Source organism: Myodes glareolus, chromosome 3 (genome assembly GCF_982192425.1).
Source record: "Myodes glareolus chromosome 3, mMyoGla1.1, whole genome shotgun sequence".
In the NCBI taxonomy this organism is placed as follows: Eukaryota; Metazoa; Chordata; class Mammalia; order Rodentia; family Cricetidae; genus Myodes; species Myodes glareolus.
Window position 1 is genome coordinate 32,453,215 of NC_142028.1, and position 20,768 is coordinate 32,473,982.

Consider the following 20,768-nt stretch of genomic DNA (forward strand, 5'->3'; position numbering starts at 1 on the left):
GGTAGCCAGCTTTCTGTCGGAGACTCTCCAGAGTTTCTGAATTAGCAGACCCTAGGATGGGCCTGATGGGAAAGCAGAAATCCTCACTGCCTCTCAGGCTGTAGGCCATGAGCAGCTGTGTGCTCTGTGATGCCTTCGCCACTAGACGCCACTAATCTCCATGATTAGTTATATCTAAGTGGCACCCTAATGTAATACGATCTATATTATCTCTGCTTGGTGTCAGTTAACCATTGATTCCGTGATATCCCATAATATCTCTTCACAGACACAATGAGGCTTTGCCACAGTCACTGCTGTTTCTGGCTGGATTCAGTTCCTTTCTCTCCAGTTCATCTAGTTTGCCACCTCTCGGCTCCACAGTCCGGGACCCCGAGAAATCATTCCTCCTAGGAATTAAGCTCAGCCTCCCCTTATGTCTGTCCCTTCCACACCAGCTCACAACCTGCCCTCCTCAGCCTCGTGCCTCACATCTTTCTTCAGACATTTGCTCCCCCAAGCCAGGAAGCTCCACTTGTTTGGGACCCCTGCCCTGGATTGGGTCTAGCCGTCTTTGCCCCTCTCTGTAGACCTGCTCTGCAAGGAGAGTTCAGCTACTCCCTCTGGTTTTGTGTTGACTGATGTTTCTTTTCTCTGTCAGAATTGTGTGATCAGTCCAGAGTTCTGGTACCCAGCGTTGGGTACTTCATATCCAGTCCCACTCCCGGCTCTTTGTCTTCTTCCTCTTCCTTTTTCCCTTGTTTCCTCCTTTCTTTTTTTTTCATTTCCCTGTTCTCATTATCCCTACTTCCTACCATCTCTGTGTTCTATGTCTCCCCCTCCTGCACAGTCTCCCCTTTTCCCACCAGCCTTCAGTGACCCTTTTCACCAACACTCTTCCTGTCTCTTGCTTTTCATGTTATTTCTGTGATGCCTGAATGTTTTTGGCATCTCCATTCCATGGCATCGAGGCTCCCTTTATCTGTGCTTTTATTTGGTTTTGACTTTTCGCCTCTCTGTGTCAGCAGTCTCGCTTCTAATCTCAGCTCAGAGCTCCCAAAGCTAGCCTGGGCCTGGGAGAGAGCAGTCCTGAGTCAGTGCCCCTGGATAGGCCAGAACTGTATCACCTTCCATGGCGGGTACCAAGAAGGTCCTGGCTGCCTCTTTGACTTTGTCAGACCCATACAAGGTAGATAATGAAGATGGGCAAGAAGGAACATAGGACACAAAAAATAGCAAAGACTAGCAAGGACATAATCTTTACCTTAAAATTTCTAAGAATGAGTAGCATAACCCTGGCATACCAGTGGAAGTATGGTCAGAGCTTCTGTAGCTTCTTATGTCCCATCACCTGTTGTGAGGTTTGTGCTCCTGACAGAGGAGGCCTCTGGTCTGGGCAGAGGAGGAACAGAATCCAGAATTCTGCAAAGGTGTGTGCCTACAACCTCTTCTGAAGTGATCTCACTCTCTGTATCAGAGGTGGAGGCCCACCTGACAGTCCAGCGCCCTTCCCATCTAGCCTTCTAGCCCAAGGAAGACCACATCTCCTCTGGTTTGAATAGTTTCTTTTTAAGAACTTAACAGTGAGCTATCTATATGAACTTAAGTCTGATAAACTTAAGCCATAATAACCTACATACTGTCACAATGTCCACAGTGCCACCTGACTGTACTCAGGAGCATCTCAAGACCAGATAGTGAGCAGAAACGGCCTTGACAAGCCCAAGCCTTCCACTTCTTCCCTCTTCTACATTCTTGGCTTCAATATGCCTGCTTTTGATTTTCCCTTTGCTCGGTCCCACCAGAAAGTTGAACTTGTAGATGCTTCTAGATGATGAGGCAGGCAGGTCGACTCTAGCTAATGTTGACCATAGCTAATATGAATCTAGAGCTCTCTCCATACTAGACACAAGTCTAAGTGCTGTGTGTGTGTGGTATCTTTAAACCTCACCTTACAACTATGGTCAGTCCCATTTTCTACATAGGAAAGCAGGCACAGAAGGTTATTTGCTCATTCTTAAGTTAGGATCTTGACTCTGTTAAGATGCAATTAGACCTTTAGAAGTTGGTGCCTAGTGGAAGGTAGGTCCTTGAAGGAGTGTCTTTGAAGTGTAGTGTAGTGTACAAAAGACTTTGTAGTGTCTTTGAACTGTTTTCCTTTGTTTGACCAATGTCTTAGTTAGGGTTTCTATTTCTGTGAAGAGACAACATGACCACAACAACTCTTACAAAGGATACAAAGGAAAATATTTAATCCAGGTGGCTTACAGTCCATAGGTTCAGTCCATTATCACCATGGTGGCACTTGGTATGCAGGCAGACATGGTGCTGGAGAAATAGCTGATAGTCCTACATCCTGCAGGCAACAGGAAGTAGTCTGAGTATCACACTGAGGGAAGCTTGAACATATTTGAGACCTCAAAGCCCACCCCCACACTGACATATTTCCTTCAACAAGGCCATACCTACTCTAACAAAGGCACACCTCCTAATAGTGCCACTCCCTTTGGGGATAATTTTCTTTCAAACTTCCACAACCACTATGGGATAAACAGACCTATTCTACCACTGTGAGCCGTCTCACCAGAAACCCAGAGCAGCAGGAACAGTGCTGTGAACTGAAACTGTGAGCCAGAATCAGCTTCCTCCCTTGCTGGTTTCCACATGTGTTTTGTCATGACAGGAATGTGACACACACAGCTACCTGGTTAGTAAGTGGCAGGATAGGATTCAAACCCACCATCTCCAGGGACCATACTGTTACTACCCCTGTCTTCATCAAAATGGTAGGTCTCCCATTACATCACTGAATAAGAGATACAGCTAATCCAAAAGAGAAGAAAATCCAGAATCCTTTGCATATGAAATGCATCGCATGAAGCTTGTGTAGTAATTTTTCCTTTCTATAAATGATTTGCCGAAGCCAATTAGCTGTCCATTACTCAGCAGCTCCGCCAGTGGGAGGAGGTTAAGCAAGGATGACAGATAATCAGACTCTGGCACTGGGGGCCATGCCAGCCTTCTCTGGCTGGGCCAGAGGGGAGGCCCCTATTCTGACTTCATTCCAAGATGGTGGTAATTTGAAAGGGGAAGTACTCGGCATGTAGGCTATTGAAGGTGGCAAGAGAAGTCTTCTGGTTGTACAAGCGCCATCTTTTATATATAAACACCACCTTTCCTGGCTCTGAGGAGCTGGGCGCTCAGAGGTTTGGTTTGCCACTTCTAAGAAAGCACAAAACTTTCTAGCCCTGATATCCCAACCCACTCATCAGAAAAAAAAAAAAAAGATTGGTGGCAAGTATAAGCTGGTCCTAGTCAAACGGATTTTATTAAAGAAAAGGCCTGTGATTTTTCCCCACCTTCGTCTTTATTACATCCCCAAGCCCCAAATACTCATGGGAAAATGAGAAGGGGAAGCAGGTGCGTGTGCATACATGTGTGTGCATATGAAAGAAAACACTTGACCCTTACACACCAGAGCATATAGAAGAAATCTTCTTCCAGGCCCCTCATATAAGGACTTGGCCAGGTGTCTCCCTTGACAACCTATTTATTACCAAATTGGCGGCCGTGGGCTTTGTTTCTGGAAATGGTGTGGGGCAAGTAGGAGGTCATGGTTCTTGAAATAATGGAAGAAGAAACCAACCAAGGGAATGGGGACCCAGAAGCTGGATCTGAAGTCATCCTCAAGGACTAGCTGGGAGGACTGGTGGGCTAAGAGGGATGGGAAGGTGGGTCTATAGGTCATGGTGAAAAACTGCCCCTTAAAGGGACTCTCCACCCTCCTGGAGTCGCTCTGACCCCACTGCTCTCCAGCTGTGCGTGTGTCCGCCAGGACTGGGTCCACTGGAGTCTTTGGCAATAAGATAACTAGTTGATTTCTGCACCCAGTGGCTTCCACAAGGTACTTTGCCAAGGGACAGAGAAGCCAAGCAAAAGCCCCAGCAACACAGCCTGGTACAGGCAACCAGGAGTGTAATTAACCCCAACAGTCCTAGCCAGTCCAGTTATAAGCAGCTATGGCTGGGGGAGGGTGACGACTGAGGGCCATTTCTTTCTCTCTGCACATAAGAAGTAAATCCAAGAGAAGGGATGAGCAGAGATGCACAGCGGGAGGCTGGCAGAGTCCCTTTAAATCTTAGCCCCTTCCCCTGGTGCATACTAGCAGATTAATTGTGTGTGTATCTGCTTCTCACCGAGTAGCCCACTCTTTGCTTTCTTCCTTCTCCCCATTCCTCCTTCAGAGATTGCAGACACAGCCAGATGACCCGTTTGTTTCAGGTCTTTGGATGCAGAGACTCCCCAGCTCCACGGCCTTACAGGAAAACTATGACTTCCGCTCTCCTCCCTCCTCCTGTTCCATACCCCAATAACGTTTGCTTGCCCTGTTTTCTAGGCTGGTGCTGAACATCCTCTGGTTGCTTTTGTTTTGGGTTTTTTTCTTTTTTTTTTTTTTTTGGTTTTTTGGGTTTTTTGGCCCTGTTTCTCTCCCTCCTCTTCTTTGACTTCTCTTCCGTATTCTTCTGAAATAGCTCTATTCCCAAACAAACAGCTCACACTTAGAGATAGTCTCCAGCCTTTTCCAGGGTCCACTTTAAAGCATACACATATATAGAATTCATTTGAGAGATTCGCTCCTACCCTCCGTCCCCCAAATTAGTGTCCCCTTTCTACTCTGAGCAGGGTGTAAGAACCTAGGAGGGCACTGGTTATTTGGAGCATGTGACTTAACTGGAAGAGAGAAGTCCCTGCCTGAGATATTCAGGGTGTTTCTCCAGGAAACCAGCAATAGAGCCCTGGCGCAGGCTGACCCTCATGTGACCTGTGACCTGGACAGTCTCAGCCCCAGTCTGACTGCCCAAAGCCTCCTGGGGAAACACAGGTTTTCTTTGGGCAGAAATGCCTGGGAACTTTGAGTCCCATTTCCTTGGGGCCTGACCTCTTCTAAGAATAATAGCCGTAGGGCAGCCTGTCATGTAGTTTGCTCTAGAAGATGGCTGGGAAAAGAGGCAGTTTAGGGATCTGGATAGAGCAAGGAGGATGGAAGGACATAGACTCAGCTCTTGTAAGTACAAAATGCAAAAGAGAGCTGGAAGCCTTTGAGAGCAAAGAACTGAAAACCTCCCTGAGCGCTCTTCCTGCTTCCAAAGCCTCTGGCCAACCTCCAGACATCCATCTCCAGAAAGCTCCAGGCAGGGACCAGTGGCCCTGCTGAGCAAACACAGGCAGCGCTAATCTGTCCTCTTTGGAGAGCATTACCTGGAAAACAAAAGGAGCAAATGTCATTTTTTTAAGAGGACAGGTCTCCTTGATGCCACCAACGGGCACATGACTGTCCTGTAATTTCCTGGGCCATTGCTCTGTGCTCTGTAAGGTCTTGGGACATGGCCCTTTAAGCTGCCACACCTCCTACAGAGGCAATAATCAAGACCTGAGAATGCCACTTGCTCTTTGTTTTGTGGCTGCCTACCCAGGAGACCCAACCCTTTAGGCATTCTGGATACCTGGTCACACAGTTGTCCATGTCCTTCAAAAAGTCTTCCATTTTTCCCTCTTGTGAGTAAGTAGAAAGTCAATGAAGCCGTGTATACAGGCGACAGTAGTAAAGTTGGGAGCCTGGTCTTTCCCTTTTGAGCCTAACTCCCCTCCACAAGGCTCTGCTACCTTCCTCCCTTTCTAAGAAGGCAGTATCCCTGCCCACCAACCAATCCTACCGCTCCCAGCCCAGCTCAGGAAGTCCTTAATAATGGCCATCACTTTCGGTAGCATTTTCATTTTATTGGAACTTTATATCAAGGAGCCTGAGATGGTACCCCTGCAGGTACTTGGGTACTTCTAGACCAGGAGACACTTCTATCCCACAAGGAAAGTTTTCCCAAGGCAAACTTGCCCTGAGACAGATGGGCGTGTCCAGTGCAGAAAGAGGCTAAGCCCCTTTCCATCTCCACAGAGTCTGACTTACCATGGACACTGTTGGAGTGATTTGGTCCTTTGGTGGTCTCTAGGCTTGCATTCCAGTCCTGTCAACTCTAGGACATGAGCCACTGACTTCCCTCCCTTCTGATAGGTCCTTCTAGGAGAAGGAACTGAGGGTTTAGATCCTTTACTATATGCTATATGTCATATACTATGTGCTAGAAACTATATACTAACTGTGTACTCTGTACTACAGGAGAGGACACATAAACAGTAGAATCCAGGCACACCCTGCACCACTGTGCCTTACCTGCCTTTGTCCCTATACCCACGGCCACTTCCACCCTGAGGGAGTGGAAGGGTCTTCTGTGCAGGAGGCAGAGAGAATGCAAACCATGTGACCCATGAAAGACAGGACAGGAGGGCTGAACTGACCGCCTCTCTGCTGCTCCTATCCCAACCAGGCTCCTGGCCAGATGCTGATGTTCGGAACCCCTAACAGCAACACTCAGGTGCCTGGACACTGATTCTGATGGTGATGTTGCTCTGTTCTTGTCTGTCTAATATTCCTTTTTAATCCCCATCCTGCCTGCCCCTCCCTCATGTAGGGTTACTTTAGTGATCCCTGGAATGTTTTTGACTTCCTCATCGTGATTGGGAGCATAATTGATGTCATTCTCAGTGAAACTAATGTGAGTATCGCTCTGCCCTCCCCAGGGACCCTAGTCCTTCCACCTCTTCTACCTCCTCCACTCTTCTCTCTCTCACTCTTCGTTTGCCTCTCTTTATGTTGGTTTTTTTTTTTTAATTTCTGATTTTACCCACCTCCAGTCATGCTTTTTATTGAACCTGCCGTCGTCTTGTAGGGGAAAAAAAGCAGAAATCTTTTCTCCTTTTTTTCCCACTTGTCCTGGCTGCGCTGGGCCCAAGGGCGCAGAGCTGAGCAGAGGGAACAGGCTGCACACTGGTTGGGCCAACACTGGCTGCCTTCCGGGTGGCTGTGGCCCACCCACCTCGGAACTAACCTAGCTTTTGTCAGGCCTCTCGATCCTGCGAAAACCAGGTTGCCCAGGTTTGAGCCGCCAGAACTATAGAGTGGTAAGAGTATTTAATATACCCACGTAACCTCTTTCTTTTCTCATTTTTTTCTCTTCTCTCCTTTCTTTCATGCCTCTTGTTTTTTTTTTTCATTTCCCTCCCTTTATTTTATTTTCTCCTCTTTTGTTGGTTTGTCCCCTTCTCTCTTTCCTGGCTTTTCTGCCCCATGCAGCACTATTTCTGTGATGCATGGAATACATTTGATGCCTTGATTGTTGTGGGTAGCATTGTTGATATAGCAATCACCGAGGTACACGTAAGTACATGGTGTCTGTGACCCAGCTGACCCCGCCTGCTCTAACATCCATTTGTTTCTCCCTGCTTTATTTTTGTCTTTCATTTTTATTTTTTGTGCTGCCCCACCTCCTTATTTTTATTTCATTTTTAAATTGGTTTAAATTGGTTTAAATTATTTTTTTTTACTGCATTGTTCGGAGATTTCTTTTTATTTTATATTTTAATCTTTGGAACGCACTAAGAATTCCTTTTAAGTGTTGGTTGCTGCATCTTTTTCTCTCTCCCTTTATAATCAGCCTGGCATGACTCACACTGTATAGGAGGGTGCAGCTACGCAAATTACGGAGTGAGAAAATGAAGGGTTCTTTACAAGTTCTGGGCAACCACTGGAGCTGGAACCCAAACGTTTCCTAACCCAAAACGTCACCTCCAGATTCTGCCTCTCCTCCTGTTGGTTTTCCATCCCCATAACATCCCAGAAGGTGTGCCCTCAAAACAGAACAGCCAGAGTTGAAGCTAGGGATTTGCCTGCATTGTCAGCCATGGCCTAACCTCTCCCAAGAACTACTTGATTGTCTTCACATTGAACAAACTCTTGTCTGCTTTGGCTAAACCTCAGCATCCCATACCGGGTACTTGGAGGGAGAGAAGTATGATAGTGTTTGGGATTTACTTGTTCTCCCTTCTCACCTGGTGGCTGGTGATTTATTGAGAGCTTTCTGGGTGGGTTTTGTCCTTCTGTTGCCATGGAAACAGGACCCATGTAAAAGCCTCATATCCATATGAACTCATCCTAGAGTTCATAGACTGTGCACCTGCCTGCTCTCCTTCCCCTTCCCCTTCATAGCCTGCCCCTGGCTCGTGGGCCTCAGGCAGGCCCCCCACCCCAGCCCTGCTGCCCTCTCCTCCCCAGAGCTGCCTCCTTCTATACAGTTCTCGCACATGTCTTCTTGTTACCTGGCATGTTTGGGTGTCCTCTTTATCTGTAAGCAAGTCCTCTTGCTGCTAGTCCTTAACATGTACTGTTTAGTTTCTGTCATTTTTCCGTAAGTGAGAGACTTGGTAATGTCTGTATATACCTTTGATGGATAGAACCATTGAATAACAGCCCGGAGCACCTGATTCTGGGACTTGATCGTAGATGTTTGGAATTCTCTTGCTCTCCTCCACATGTTCCACTACTGCCATGTAGACTGGCCCATCCCCAAGACATTGCCCTGACATGTTCTTTCACTAGTGTGATTCTCCTCTATGCAGCCACCGTGCTTAGGAGGGAGGAGTTTACCTTCTCCATACATCCCTTCCTCTGTCCCCGGGCCTATGCCCTCGCCTATTCTGTAACTCCAGTATCAATTACCCCTCTGTCTCTGAGAACTTGAGTTTGTCTTTGTCTCAATGTGTGTGTGTGTGTGTGCGTGCGCGCATGTGTGTGTGTGCGTGTGCGTGTGTGTACATATGCATGCATGTAAACCCTTAGGCTTGACTCCTTCAGGTAAAAACTCAGATAATTAAAAGCAAAATCAATCTTCCGCAACTGCTGCTAACTTTCTTTCTGAGTAGACTCCCGGTCTGCAGTCTGTGTGAACCCTAAGTTATTTTCCTGTTGTTATTTAAGTCTCAGAACTTCAAGGCCAGACTCTTTGCTGATCACAGATGTCATGCACTGTGCTGCCTGAGGGTCCTGCAGAGAGAGCAGTAAAAAGAAAGACTGAGGCATGGGCTCTGCCATCTGTATGTAGGCAGTAGTGCAGGCTGGCAGAGATATCAGTGCAGGGATTTGCAGTAAGAAAACACAGGGAAGGACAGCCGGCTGCTTCCCATGATGACAAAAAACCCATTGCAGCCCTAGGAGTCCCTCTGGGGTTCTTGGACTGCTAGCAAAAGCCATAACTCTTACCCTGCCATAACATCTCTGTTTCTGTTCTCATTGAAAACAGAGACAAAGCAAATATGTAGTTCCCTATATAAAATATATGTGTGTGTGTGGATGTTTGCTTACATAACAGCACCCATCCTAGAGCCCCATGTCAGCTGTAAAGATCTGTGAGGTAAAAGCTAAAGCATCCAAACAAATCACATCAAAACCCCTGCCTCTAACTAGACTGTCTCCTTGGTATGCCCATAACTTACAGCCTGCACACACCAGGAGTGCCCCCTTTTCTAGCTGCTGTTAACGAGATTCGTGGAGGTGACCAGCAGATACAGCCATCAGAGAAAGTGCAGGCCATCATCAGCCACACGACCAGAGCCTTGGCAGGCCTGTGGCCACACTCATTGCCAGAGAACCCTGCACCCAAACAGCGGCCAGTAGGATAGCTGCGTGATAAGAGCGCCCTGCTCACCTTCCTCCGCCGTTAGGTGACAGTGACAAGCTGCAGAGTCAGGATTTTCTTATAACCTTGTGGGAAAACTCAGGAAATCCTGCATCCCTAACACCTGCGCCAGGCCTTCCCATATTTCCCTAGACACATCCCGTTATCACAGCATAGATTCCCAGGCACCTGCTCTATCCAGAAGCTATCCATGATGGCTTTTCACCTGAAACCCATCACGTCAGGCTCCTTGGGGACATGGCTGGCTGTTGTCCTCTCACCGCATCTCTCATTCACCCTAATGTCCTTAGGAGTATTTTGCATATTTAAATCCACCTTTCCCGGGTGAGTGTCCTTCCCTCTCAGGAAGTGTACTTTTCGTTAGTTCTGGGGATCAGCCCCCACTCAATTCTGTGTGCTCATAGTCTGTTTCTGTGGGTAGGCACTTCTTCAGTGACCCAGGATACACTGGAGTCAAAAAGGCTCTACATCCACGGGTCTGCTTCCTACCGAGAAAGCAGTCGGAACAGAGAATAAGGGCAAGGAGGTTCAAAGAGGGCTGGTCAGAGGCACCTGGCATGAACGGGTGGGCACCTTTGTGTTCAGAGCCACTTTGTATTTATAGTCCTTTCTATCCTCAGTTTTGAGCTCTGAAGATTCAGAAGGGCATCCTCTTGACCACGGCAGAATGTTTCCAAGCTCCACTCCAAGCCCCCACTCTGCCTTGTGAGGCTGTCTCCGACCCAGGCCTCCGCCTAAATCTCCCCTGTTCTTCCTTTGTGAGCCCTGTAGGGTCAAAGCATGGTGTGAGTCCACTCATTCTGGGGGAGCCTTGAGCTTCTCCAGTCCCGGGGTATGAAATCACACCTTCTAGAAGTGTTCCATGGTTGTCCATGGAAGTTCTGATAGCATCCCCCCAGAGTGCTCCCTGATATCCCAGTGAGAATCATTTTGGGGCTGTGACCAACAGCCTTGCTGAGCACTGTTTTTGTGCTGCCTCTGAAAGGACTTTGAACAATAGAAAGTGCTAGAAGACCTCACTACTTATTTTGTGGATGTGGAAGACCATTTTCAAATTGACTATTAAGAAGCCATGATTATATTTCTAGCCTAGGCTCCAGGAACCAGGTAACTTAGAGCAATCAGTCCAGGTCCCTGGGCCTCCATTTATTGGAATGTGGTAGGAGTTGGATGCGGAGGCCTGAGAGTCTCCTGTAGCTCCTGGCCTCTGTGACTCCAGTATGGTGAGGTAAGAGTCCCTCGTTGCTTTCCTAGGCCTCCCGGCCCTCAATGTACTCAACTCTATCTGCTCTCCAGTGTGGCTCTTGTGGGGACTCAACAGCGACAGGGACAAGAGAGAGCCCTCCAGGGAGAGCTGCCGGCACTGGGATAGGTCCTGGGGAAAGAACACCAACTCTTGGGGGATTCTGGGCAAGTTAAGGGGAAGAAATATGAAAGGGTTACTAGATACAGTGTGCTGGACGACAGAAATGACCAAAGCAGGAAAATAAACTAAGGATTGAGGTCATGTTCTGTGAGCTTGGCTGATGAGGAGGAAAAGGGAAAAGGGGCAACATGAGATCTCATCCCTGACAATGTCGGTCATCAGGACAACTATGTAACACATGATTGAGTCAAGACCTCAGGACCCCCTGTACATGTGAAATCTAGGCATACGCAAGGCAAACAGTTGTTCCAAAGTCTTCCAGCTAAGTGGTGACAAGTCTGTGATTCAAGCCATTCCTGTCAATCAACTCTTACACTCCCACAGAGCTATGGCCTTGTACTGAGATGGCATCAGCATAGCAACACTAAATGTAGGCATTGGTGGCTTCTGCCACTCATGGGTCTTCATCTGGTACTTTCTGCAACTGGCCTATACAGCGCTGCTAACCAGCTTCCCTGTGCTGATGCTCAGCCAAAGGATGTTGGATACTCCTGGAATGCTCACACAACGCACTGTGTGGGGGCCTCACTGGGGCAGAAGCAGGAGAGAGACTCTAGAGAGAGCAGGCATGGGGATGGAATGCACATTTTGTGCACTGGCCAAATCAACAGGGACAGGAGATGAGAGAGGACAGGCGGAGAATGACAGGTGTTGTTGGGGTCAGTTTCAGGGAAGGATGGGTTATGGTGCTAGCCCCAGGTCTCCCTCACTGCCATCCTCGGTGCTGCCGTTCCCCCGCAGCATCTTTCCACCATAGACTCCCAGACACAACTTCCGGTTATCAATTGTTCCTTCCTGGCTCCCTGATAATAGAGCCTGTCAGCTCCTTCCCTGCCTCCAGTTCCTTGCTACACTGGAGAAAAGCCTCGGCATGGAGACTGCTGCCTACTGTGTGTCCACCCCTACTATGTGTCCACCCCTACAAATATGAGGAACTCACACAGTAGCAAACAAGACAGGTGTGACCATAGGCTTAAACTGTTTAGCTTGGGGCAGCCTGGGCATCCAATGGCAGTGGTTCCTATGTAGCACAGCAGAGGGTTTTCACTTACAGCAGAGGGTCCTGAAGACCCGGATGATGGCCATGAGGTGGTTTAGGGATTACCATCTGGCCTGCCTAGGCTGCTTCCCATGCAGAACTCACTCTGTGGTTGCATCCTGGATGTTTGAATGGTTGTTTCGGAGACCGTGTAAGCACAGTGTGTGGGGAATGCTAAGGAGACACTATTCCAGCCAAGCAGAAGCTTTCTGAGTAGTGTGGCTTTAAGGTTCAAGGGAAAGTTACCCCATAGTTTCTCAGCCTTTTTTACAAAGTTGTTATTACCTGGGCTGGGAAGCGTAAGACCCAGATCTCAGCCCTCATCCCCAAGCTGTTCCGCAATCTTGTCTTCTGTTCCGCAATCATGTCTTCAAGACATGACCTGAGGACTATAAAGCTAAGGCATGATACTAAAACAATAAAATACCGGAGAAGTAATCAGATCTAAACCTAAATTTTGAGGCAAAATATAACTTAAGTAGATGATCTCTTTTTTTTCTTTTTTTGTTTAAATTTTTTTTCATTTTGCATACCAACCCCAGTTTTCCTTCCCTCCCCTTAGTATATGATATTTTAATCAACAAAAGGCCAAGTGAAAAGCATCAGGAGGGAAGGTGGCCATGGCAAATGAATCTTTGAAGTCCTCCAATGAGGGATCTCCAATGTTCAAGTGGTAAAATAAACTATTTTATTTCTTTGCAGTGGCTGAAGGCTGTTTTAGTAGGGCCAGTTGAGCTAGTGAATTTTCTAAATTGTCTCCATTTTGTTCTTATGTAGGATGAGATTGGCCTAGAAGTCCTTTAAAGGCTGACCCAAGGTCCTTGAAAGTAACAGGTAGCTGTGATGATATTAGCGTGTTTCCCGGAGCAAAGCAGTGTCCCAGAACAGCGCCCTAACATGTCTACAGAGCACGTCACCCCCTGTGGCTCTCCCATTCCGCTGCCAAATCACCAGACACGAAACTCTATCTAGTAATTCATGGGCAAAAGCCCTGGACCAACACACCAGGGCAGGGGAGGACAAAGAGATACACTAAGAGACATAGGGTTGCCCATCATGGTAGCTGCCTCATGCTGGTGGAAGAGAGGCTTGGGTGCGTGGACAAGGAATGGCCTGTCTGTGTGAGTGTGTATGTCTGTTCATATGTTTCTGTGTTTCCTACCAACCCAGTAGCCAAATCCTACTGACCCATCCCCTCTAGACATGTAGACTGGCATGTGTTCTGTAAATGACTAGAGAAGGCCCTTTCACCCCACCCCACCCTACCCCACCCCAACTCACTCTACCATCCTCCCAAACCATCAAAACCAACTCTATGGGAAAATTTTTTAATTAATTGCTAAGAACTATGTTACCAAGAAGTTATTTTCATACTTCAAGAAGGCATCTGATTATGAACAGTTCTTTCCTTCAAACATCCCATTACGTCTTTCCTTGTTTGTGCACCTTGAAAACAAACACGGGCAACATCTGAAAGTAGATGATGAAGGCCTAGGTTCCAGCCCCAGTGGCTGAGATCAGCCAGATATGACTGCTGTACGCTAGAGCCCAGTGTGGGGGTAGCTCCCTGAGAAAATTACTTAGGGAAACTGGGAGAGGAGGGGCCTTAGGTGCTCCTGTGAGCTCCGGCCCCCAAACAAATTCAGCAATCTAACCCTAGAAAACAATGACTTGGGGCACTATTGGTGACATCCTAAATTGTGTACCGGGCCTTCGGGATTAAAAAGAAGTTCAACCGACTCCCATTGTCAATGGCCAAGGGCCCCCACATTGCTAATCTGAACTGAGCTCTAAGCAAGTCCATGTCCAACCTGAGTCGAGTTCACTTTAAACAGACTACCTGAAAACAAAACAAACAAACATACAAACAAACTTGATCTCCACCCACAAACCTGGGAGACCTCACGTTCTCCTCTGTATGGGGAGCTGAGTTATTTCCCTCATAGCCACAGGTGGTGACTGAATAGATCAGGAGACTCTTGTGGGTCCTTGTTGGCCACAAGGCCTAGTGACACACAGCCCATGTTCTCACTGGTGTCCCTCACCCTGCCAGGTCCATGCTTGTGTATTTCTTTCACTTGTTTCCTTATGCCCTCTCCTACCACTGTGTTGTTCCTCTGTTAGCCAAGACCTAGAATACCAGGCTCTTCGTTGGAGACTCATTACAGCTTATCTCTGTCTGCCTTTCTTTAAAGCCAGCTGAACATACTCAATGCTCTCCCTCTATGGTAAGAACAACCCTCTGGACCACATTCCCAGCTTCTGTGGCCCCCCTCTAGTCACCACTTCTTATCCACCCCAACTTGCAGAGCCCCGGGAGCGCAGCCCAGCTCCCATTGCATGTCCATTGTGTGCCTTACCTGCCTGTGCTCACGCGAGCTGTGCGAGGGTGTGTGTACAGTGGTGTTCCTCTCCTTCCCCAAGCTTCCTTTGGGTGGTGAGTCACCGTGATCCACTGGGAGAGAACTGGACCCATGCTATTTCCTGTTAAACATCCCAAGGACTCTGTTTCGTCTCACGTGGGAATTTGTGATGGATGCTTCTGAGAACTGGGATGAGGGTTCCAGGGAGAAGGCAAAAGCAGGGGTGAGGGCTAGCTGGAGGAAAAGCAGTTCTAACTGGCTCTGGACCCACCAGCCTCTCCTGGGCTTCGTGTGGAAGGCTGCGTAAGAGGCACAAGCTGGGATTTGCGTGGCACAGGGCTGGCCCGGCAGTCTCTCTACCATAACCCTAAGCTTTAGTCTTGCATTTCCCAAGTCCCTCGGATCCGCTCCGTTTGTGCTCGAATCACTTCTCTGTACTATGGGAAACAGGAAAGCAAACCAGCTGAACCGCTTCAGACCGTGAAGCTCCTTGAAATGGCTTCCCCCAAGAGCTCTGTCACACCTTTCAAGCCAGGCTAGCCATTCTCCAGACCCACAAGCGATACATGGGGAGTGTGTGGTGATCCCCGTGGCAGCCCACGCTGGCCAAAAGGCTGTCTAGGAAATTTCGTCTTGTTTTTTAACTCATCAGACCCAGTTGTCCCAGCGACACCAGTTTCACAAATGGTTGACACCCACAACTGAAGTCCCTTAAGTTGATTCTGTTCTGATGTGTTTTGTTTTGTTGTGGGTGGGTTTTTTTTCCCCCTTTCTTGAACATGGTAGAACTGACAGGTAGCAAAAAGCTCTGAGCTCCTGGTAGAATTCTCTAAGGAGCAAACCTCCTTCTGAGGACAGAAAACAGAGCTTAGAAGAGGCAAACAGATGCAGAGGTAGAGGGAGCCAAAGACTTCCTGGGTAGGACCAGCCCACATCGCAGGCCTTAGGAGTTCCCAGTACCTGTGAGTCTGTCCATTGCCTGGCAGGCTAGCATCTTAATAGCATTTGGGGTACCTCCAATTTTAAAATATAAGAAATGTTTTGGTTTTTGTCCTATCTGGAGGGTCTAAAAACCAGAACCCTCTGGCTTGCTTTCTTCAGAGCCCTCCTAGTATGGAGGGCTGATCTAGAACATCTACCCCAAACTATCCTGCCTCCCTTGGTGGGTGGTCATTGACATCGCCCCAGCCTGTTGCATATTCCTAAAGTCCATTACATACATCCCTCCCGACAGACTTGAGATAAACTAGCTTGACCTCAAAGATGGTCCAGAAGGCTGTAGAGGAAGAACTAAAGGGTTTGTAGAGCCCTGGGGCTTTAGCACTAAGGAACAGTCCAGGGTGCATATAGGTGTGGTGCTGTCAGTGAGAGACTGAGCTAGAAACACTCTCAAGTACAGCAAGAATACAAGTTAAAGGGCTGAGACAGGAGAGCAAGCAATGTAAGACCCCTCCTTCAAGGGGTACCTGGGATGGGAGCCATAACAGGAAATTCGAGGGTCCTTTCTCTCCGGGTGCTGCTGCCAGCAGGGATGGGTAGGCTGCACTAGCTTTGGGGAAAGCAGAAGGGCTCCGGGGAGCTCTTGGAGCTTTGGAGCACAGCCAATCACATGAGCCGGAGGGCCAAGGGCATAATCAGCTCTTGTTCTCAGGTACAGGGGGCAAGGGCATAATCAGCTCTTGTTCTCAGGTATGGGGGCAAAGCACGACACTCGTGTCCCAGAGACCTGGCTAGGCATGTGTCCACACCTTCAGGCTCCTCCGGCTAAGAAGGCAGTCGTGAACCTGTGGCCATAGATTCCTAGCAGCTCAGAAATTCTGTGCCCACCTCAGCTGCCCCAAACGTCAATGCTCCCTCTGTCTCTTTCCCTCTGTCTAAGACCATGCAACAGGTACACTAGATGGCACCCTACAGTGGCCATGTACCAGGCTCAGCCTTTTCGGGGAGCACAGGAAGCCTCTCCTGCCTTGTCCTGCTGGCATCGCCAGTCCTTCCAGACTGTGGACCTCTAGGGAAGGTCACAGCCACTGAAGCCATACATTGAGGAGCATGAAAGGGCAGCAACTCCAGAGGCACGGGACTGTGATCCCCCCCCCCCCATTATAACACAGCCACCCGCTACCACCATTCTCCAGCAGGCTTTTAGGGCAGGACCATGGGAAGTAGAAAGTGATGACAGGGAGAAGGGAGACTTGAGCATCCAAGGCATGCTCAGAGGCAATTTCAGGCAGCTGGGAGAGACGTCATCACCATCCAGCCTCCTCCCGATAGAGCAGCGGTCCACTCACACGGCAGAACTCCCAATTGACAAACTCAGAGCCGCTGGGCTGCTTTCTCCCGTCACAGGAGGGCAGGAGCCTCTAGAGCAGTGGCTCTGGGCCCAGATTCCATGGCTTCTAGGAATTATGGGAAAGAGGAGAATAGGAAAACAAGGCCATGAGTCCAGGCTGTCTTAGCAGACACCTTGGTATAGCCTGCCGACCTGGAAAGGAACCTAAGGGAAGAGTCTAGTGCAGCTGACCCCACCCTGGCCTGCCTCCTCTCAACCAATGGCTGTTTCTCAGAGGATCCCTTCCTGCCCCGCCTTCTTGCTGTGTTAACTGCACCCCCCCTATTGCCAACGGGTTCTAGAGCGCAGAGGAGAATTCCCGCATCTCCATCACCTTCTTCCGCCTCTTCCGGGTCATGCGCCTGGTGAAGCTGCTGAGCCGAGGGGAAGGCATCCGGACCCTGCTGTGGACATTCATCAAGTCCTTCCAGGTAGCCACGCCCCTCCCCCTCCACTGCTCCCAGGAAGGGAATGGCCTAGTGCTCCACTGTTACTTTCCCTGGAGCTCCCCACAAAGGGCAGACCAGGAAAGAAACAGCAGCGTGTGGGGTCCAGGGTTGGCTGGCGCCTGCTCTCACGCTGGTCTAAGTGACCCAGTGAGTGTGAGATGGCAATGTCAAAGTACCTGGCTTTCCTCGTTCTGAAGGGAGAGAGGATGCAAATAGACCAAAATCCAGTACTCAACACATTCCAAAGAATTTACTAGAAAAAAACGGATTGCAAGTGCAGTCCTGAGGAGCGCTTCGTAAGTGCAAAGTTCATGAGAAGGGAAACCATTAGGGCACTTGGACCCCTGGGAAAGGTCTGTAGAAATTCCTAACTATGCTTCCCAGACACCACACAAAAGCCAGCTTCTCTTCCCACACAGCCACCCTTAGACTTTCCTAGACCCTACGTCTAGGCCATGTCTCCTGCCCTTGACAGCGCAAGTTCAAATCAGGAGTCTGTCTCCATCCAGATGTGCTCAGAGTTGTGACTGTACCCAGGGGACAGTTGTCTCGTGCTGGTGACTTGCCTGCCCTGTTTAGAGTCCCCTTCCAAACTCGCAGTTCTGCAGACAGTGCCACCCAAAGCTCTCTGAGGGATGACCTCAAGTCTAGCCCAGCTGCACACAGACCTAGAGTTCTTCCAGCCATGCCCTACCCGGCTGTTCTCTCAACCCCTAATGAGAAGCTGGGGCTCCTCACCCCCCTCCCCCAGACCCTTCTCAGGTCAAGGTGAAGGGGGGTTTCTAAGGATTTGAATCCTTGGCCCTAATGGGATCAAGGTGGGAGGGTTATCTTGCCTTGGCCCCTGAGACACCCCAACATTTCCTTGCAATGAGAAGTGGCTGGGGTGACCTTGAAGAATGGGACTTGATCAGTGAGCTAGAGAGCCCGGCACATATTTAAAAATTGTGTGATCTCTTGGTGCCATCTAGTGGCAACATCGTTCCTAAGCCGGAAAGCCAGGTTTCTGTGATCCCACAAAAGGTGTTGAGATCCATGGTGCCTCCTCCAAAGAGGCCGTAGCTCTGTTTAGGGGATATACTGAATGAGTAAAATGTGTGAACCCAGTTGTGCATGCACTATTGTGTCATGCATTTCACAAGCCTTACACCCCTGCCAGGTAGAAGGGATGTACATTCCTCGTCATTCAGATCAGGAAACAGGTCCAGAGAACTTAAATATTCCAAGCTGTAGAGCTGGGAAGAGAGGGGAGCAACATGAGAGCCCATGATTTTTGTTTTTTACATTTCTCCTTATTAACTGTTTTCATGGCAAATGACTGGTCATTTCTACAAAAGTAACTGGATCAAGGCGAGGTATAAGCTGCCTCCTTCCCGCTTTTCCCTAGTGACTACAGTGGTCTTGTTGGGTAATTTCTATCACCCCTCCCTTCTTTGTGCAAATGCGTAACTGTAGTCTGAGGAGGACTGCTCCTTGATTGTTCTCAGTAAACAATATGGCGTTTCCTCCATTGTTCTGAAGTGTACTTCTAAAACCAAACTATGGACTGGGACCAGGGCTCAGTAGTAGAGGCCCTCAGCTCCATTCCCAACAGATAGAGGAATACATAGGTGAGAGGGAGAGAGAGAGAGAGAGAGAAAGAGAGAGAGGATTATTGATAGGCATATTAATAGGTAGATAGTGATTATTGATAGATATATTGATAGATACACATAGGTGATTATTGATAGATATATAAGTAGATGATATAGATAGATAAACAGACAGACGGACAGAGAGACTGCTGCTATGGCAAGCCAGAGCCCCCCTCTCAGGTTCTCTCTCTGGTACTCAGTTCCCTCTAAGCTAAACAGCAGCTGATTGCTGTGGAACTGGGAATGCAATGCTTTCTGGGAAAAGATCCTGCTGGCCTGAACCCCTGGGTCTCATGGTTGCTGTGTGCTTCCTTCTAGGCCCTGCCCTATGTGGCCCTTCTGATCGTGATGCTGTTCTTTATCTATGCAGTGATTGGGATGCAGGTATGAGAAACTACGCCTCCTTGGTCTCTTCCCAGCCCCCAGCACTGTAGCTTCTTCCCAGTTCCTTCTTCTCTGTTGATTTTTGTCCCTGTCACTCAACCTCCAAAGAGCAGAACTTCCCCCAATATGATGTGTTATAGGACAAGAGACAGCACCACAATCCCTCCTTCTTACAGTACTAGGCTTGGGTTCTGCAGTGGGAAGACGCTCATAAATTAAGCAGTGGACCTCAGGAGAGAATAGCCTCACGCGAGAACCAGCAGAAAGTGGGTGTGTCCCACCAGCATCCTCTGCTTTGTTCACGTTTGATGTGCCCGATTTGGAGTGAGGAAAGAAGAAAAAGCACTGCCCATCAAACATGCAGCCATTTTCAGAAGCCTCCTTCCCAGAATCTGCTGTACTTTCTCTGTTCCCTCACCCAGGGTCCCCCTACCCCTTCAAGGCTCCCACTGAGTCTTTCTGTAAGGCAGTGCCTCCCCAGCCAAGCATGTACACTAGCCAGGATATTCACTTAGCAGCTTCCTGTACAAAATCCCTGAAAGTTCCCTAGGGGAAAAAGTCTTCTGCTCTTTAAAGGGAAAAAAGATGCACTTTGACATCAGATACAGAGAGAAAGTGCCGGCGACTTCTCAGAGAAGTATGGCCTCAGAGGATCAGGAAAAACACAAGCATTAGGAATGAATGAAGCTTGTCCAAGCTCTCGACCGCCCATTCCATAGCAGTGCAGAATCCAAGAATCAGCTATGTATTTGGGTATCTGGAGTAGCGAAGGCAAGAAGGCAGTGAGCCCTCGTTCCTACCCTGAGCACCCCAACCTCAGCATGTATTTACCGCCCCCAGCTTTCCCTAGGTGGGAGGCCTTTCCTGTGGGCTGAGGGCACGTTCCTTCCTAAAGCTGTCAGTGCTAGAGCTGAGTCCAGGGCTCAGGGGACAGCAGGCGTCTGCTGCTTGGCCGGATAGTCCCAGAGAGGCTGTTAGGCTGTGGCTGGAGATGCACGCGCTGTCCTTCTCTGGTCCCTGAATACCTCTTTCTTCAGGTGTTTGGAAAGATCGCCCTGAATGACACCACAGAGATCAATCGGAACAACAACTTCCAGACGTTCCCCCAGGCTGTGCTCCTGCTCTTCAGGTGGGTCTCTGATGACGTAGGTGCACACACGCACACACTTCCAGGATGGTAGTCTAGCCCTGGGAGAGCCAAAGGGGCAGGACAAGAATGGCCCCTCCTCCCCTCCTGTCCAGGAAGTCATTTATACCAACTTTCCATGTGCAGTCACAAGGCACCACACGCATTTTCTGGGAGGCCCCTACCCCAGCCATTAGGGGGGTCAGAGTTAAACACCAGAAGCAAGGTGGCTCAGCATCTGGACTAGGGCACAGGCAAGCTGCAACACACTGACCTTGGTTAATATATCTCCTTTCTCTGACAATATATTCACCAAGGCATCCTTTAGACACCGTACTTTTTGCAACTTTGCCACCACGGGTGTGGCTGATAACATAGTTTTCTTACGCTGCCCAGAGTTCATCTCTTACGCCACCATCTCCTTGTTCTCCTGGCTCACCATGGTCCCCTTATCT

At 48.8% G+C, this 20,768-nt stretch overlaps 1 protein-coding gene across 34 annotated transcripts in view; it reads left to right on the forward strand.

The window, feature by feature from the left end:
- The window catches only part of Cacna1c (calcium voltage-gated channel subunit alpha1 C), a 656,696-nt gene that overhangs the window by 600,460 nt on the left and 35,468 nt on the right, over positions 1-20,768 (forward strand). For 11 of the 34 annotated variants that reach the window (XM_087904336.1, XM_087904344.1, XM_087904341.1 and 8 more), the window contains 5 exons: positions 7,166-7,249; positions 14,224-14,256; positions 17,023-17,151; positions 19,122-19,187; positions 20,225-20,316. In XM_087904336.1, the coding sequence (XP_087760462.1) occupies positions 7,166-7,249; positions 14,224-14,256; positions 17,023-17,151; positions 19,122-19,187; positions 20,225-20,316 (404 nt within the window). Of the gene's footprint in view, positions 1-6,503; positions 6,588-7,165; positions 7,250-14,223; positions 14,257-17,022; positions 17,152-19,121; positions 19,188-20,224; positions 20,317-20,768 lie in introns of all 34 variants that reach the window. The other 23 variants (XM_087904337.1, XM_087904346.1, XM_087904347.1 and 20 more) reach the window with 5 other exon arrangements.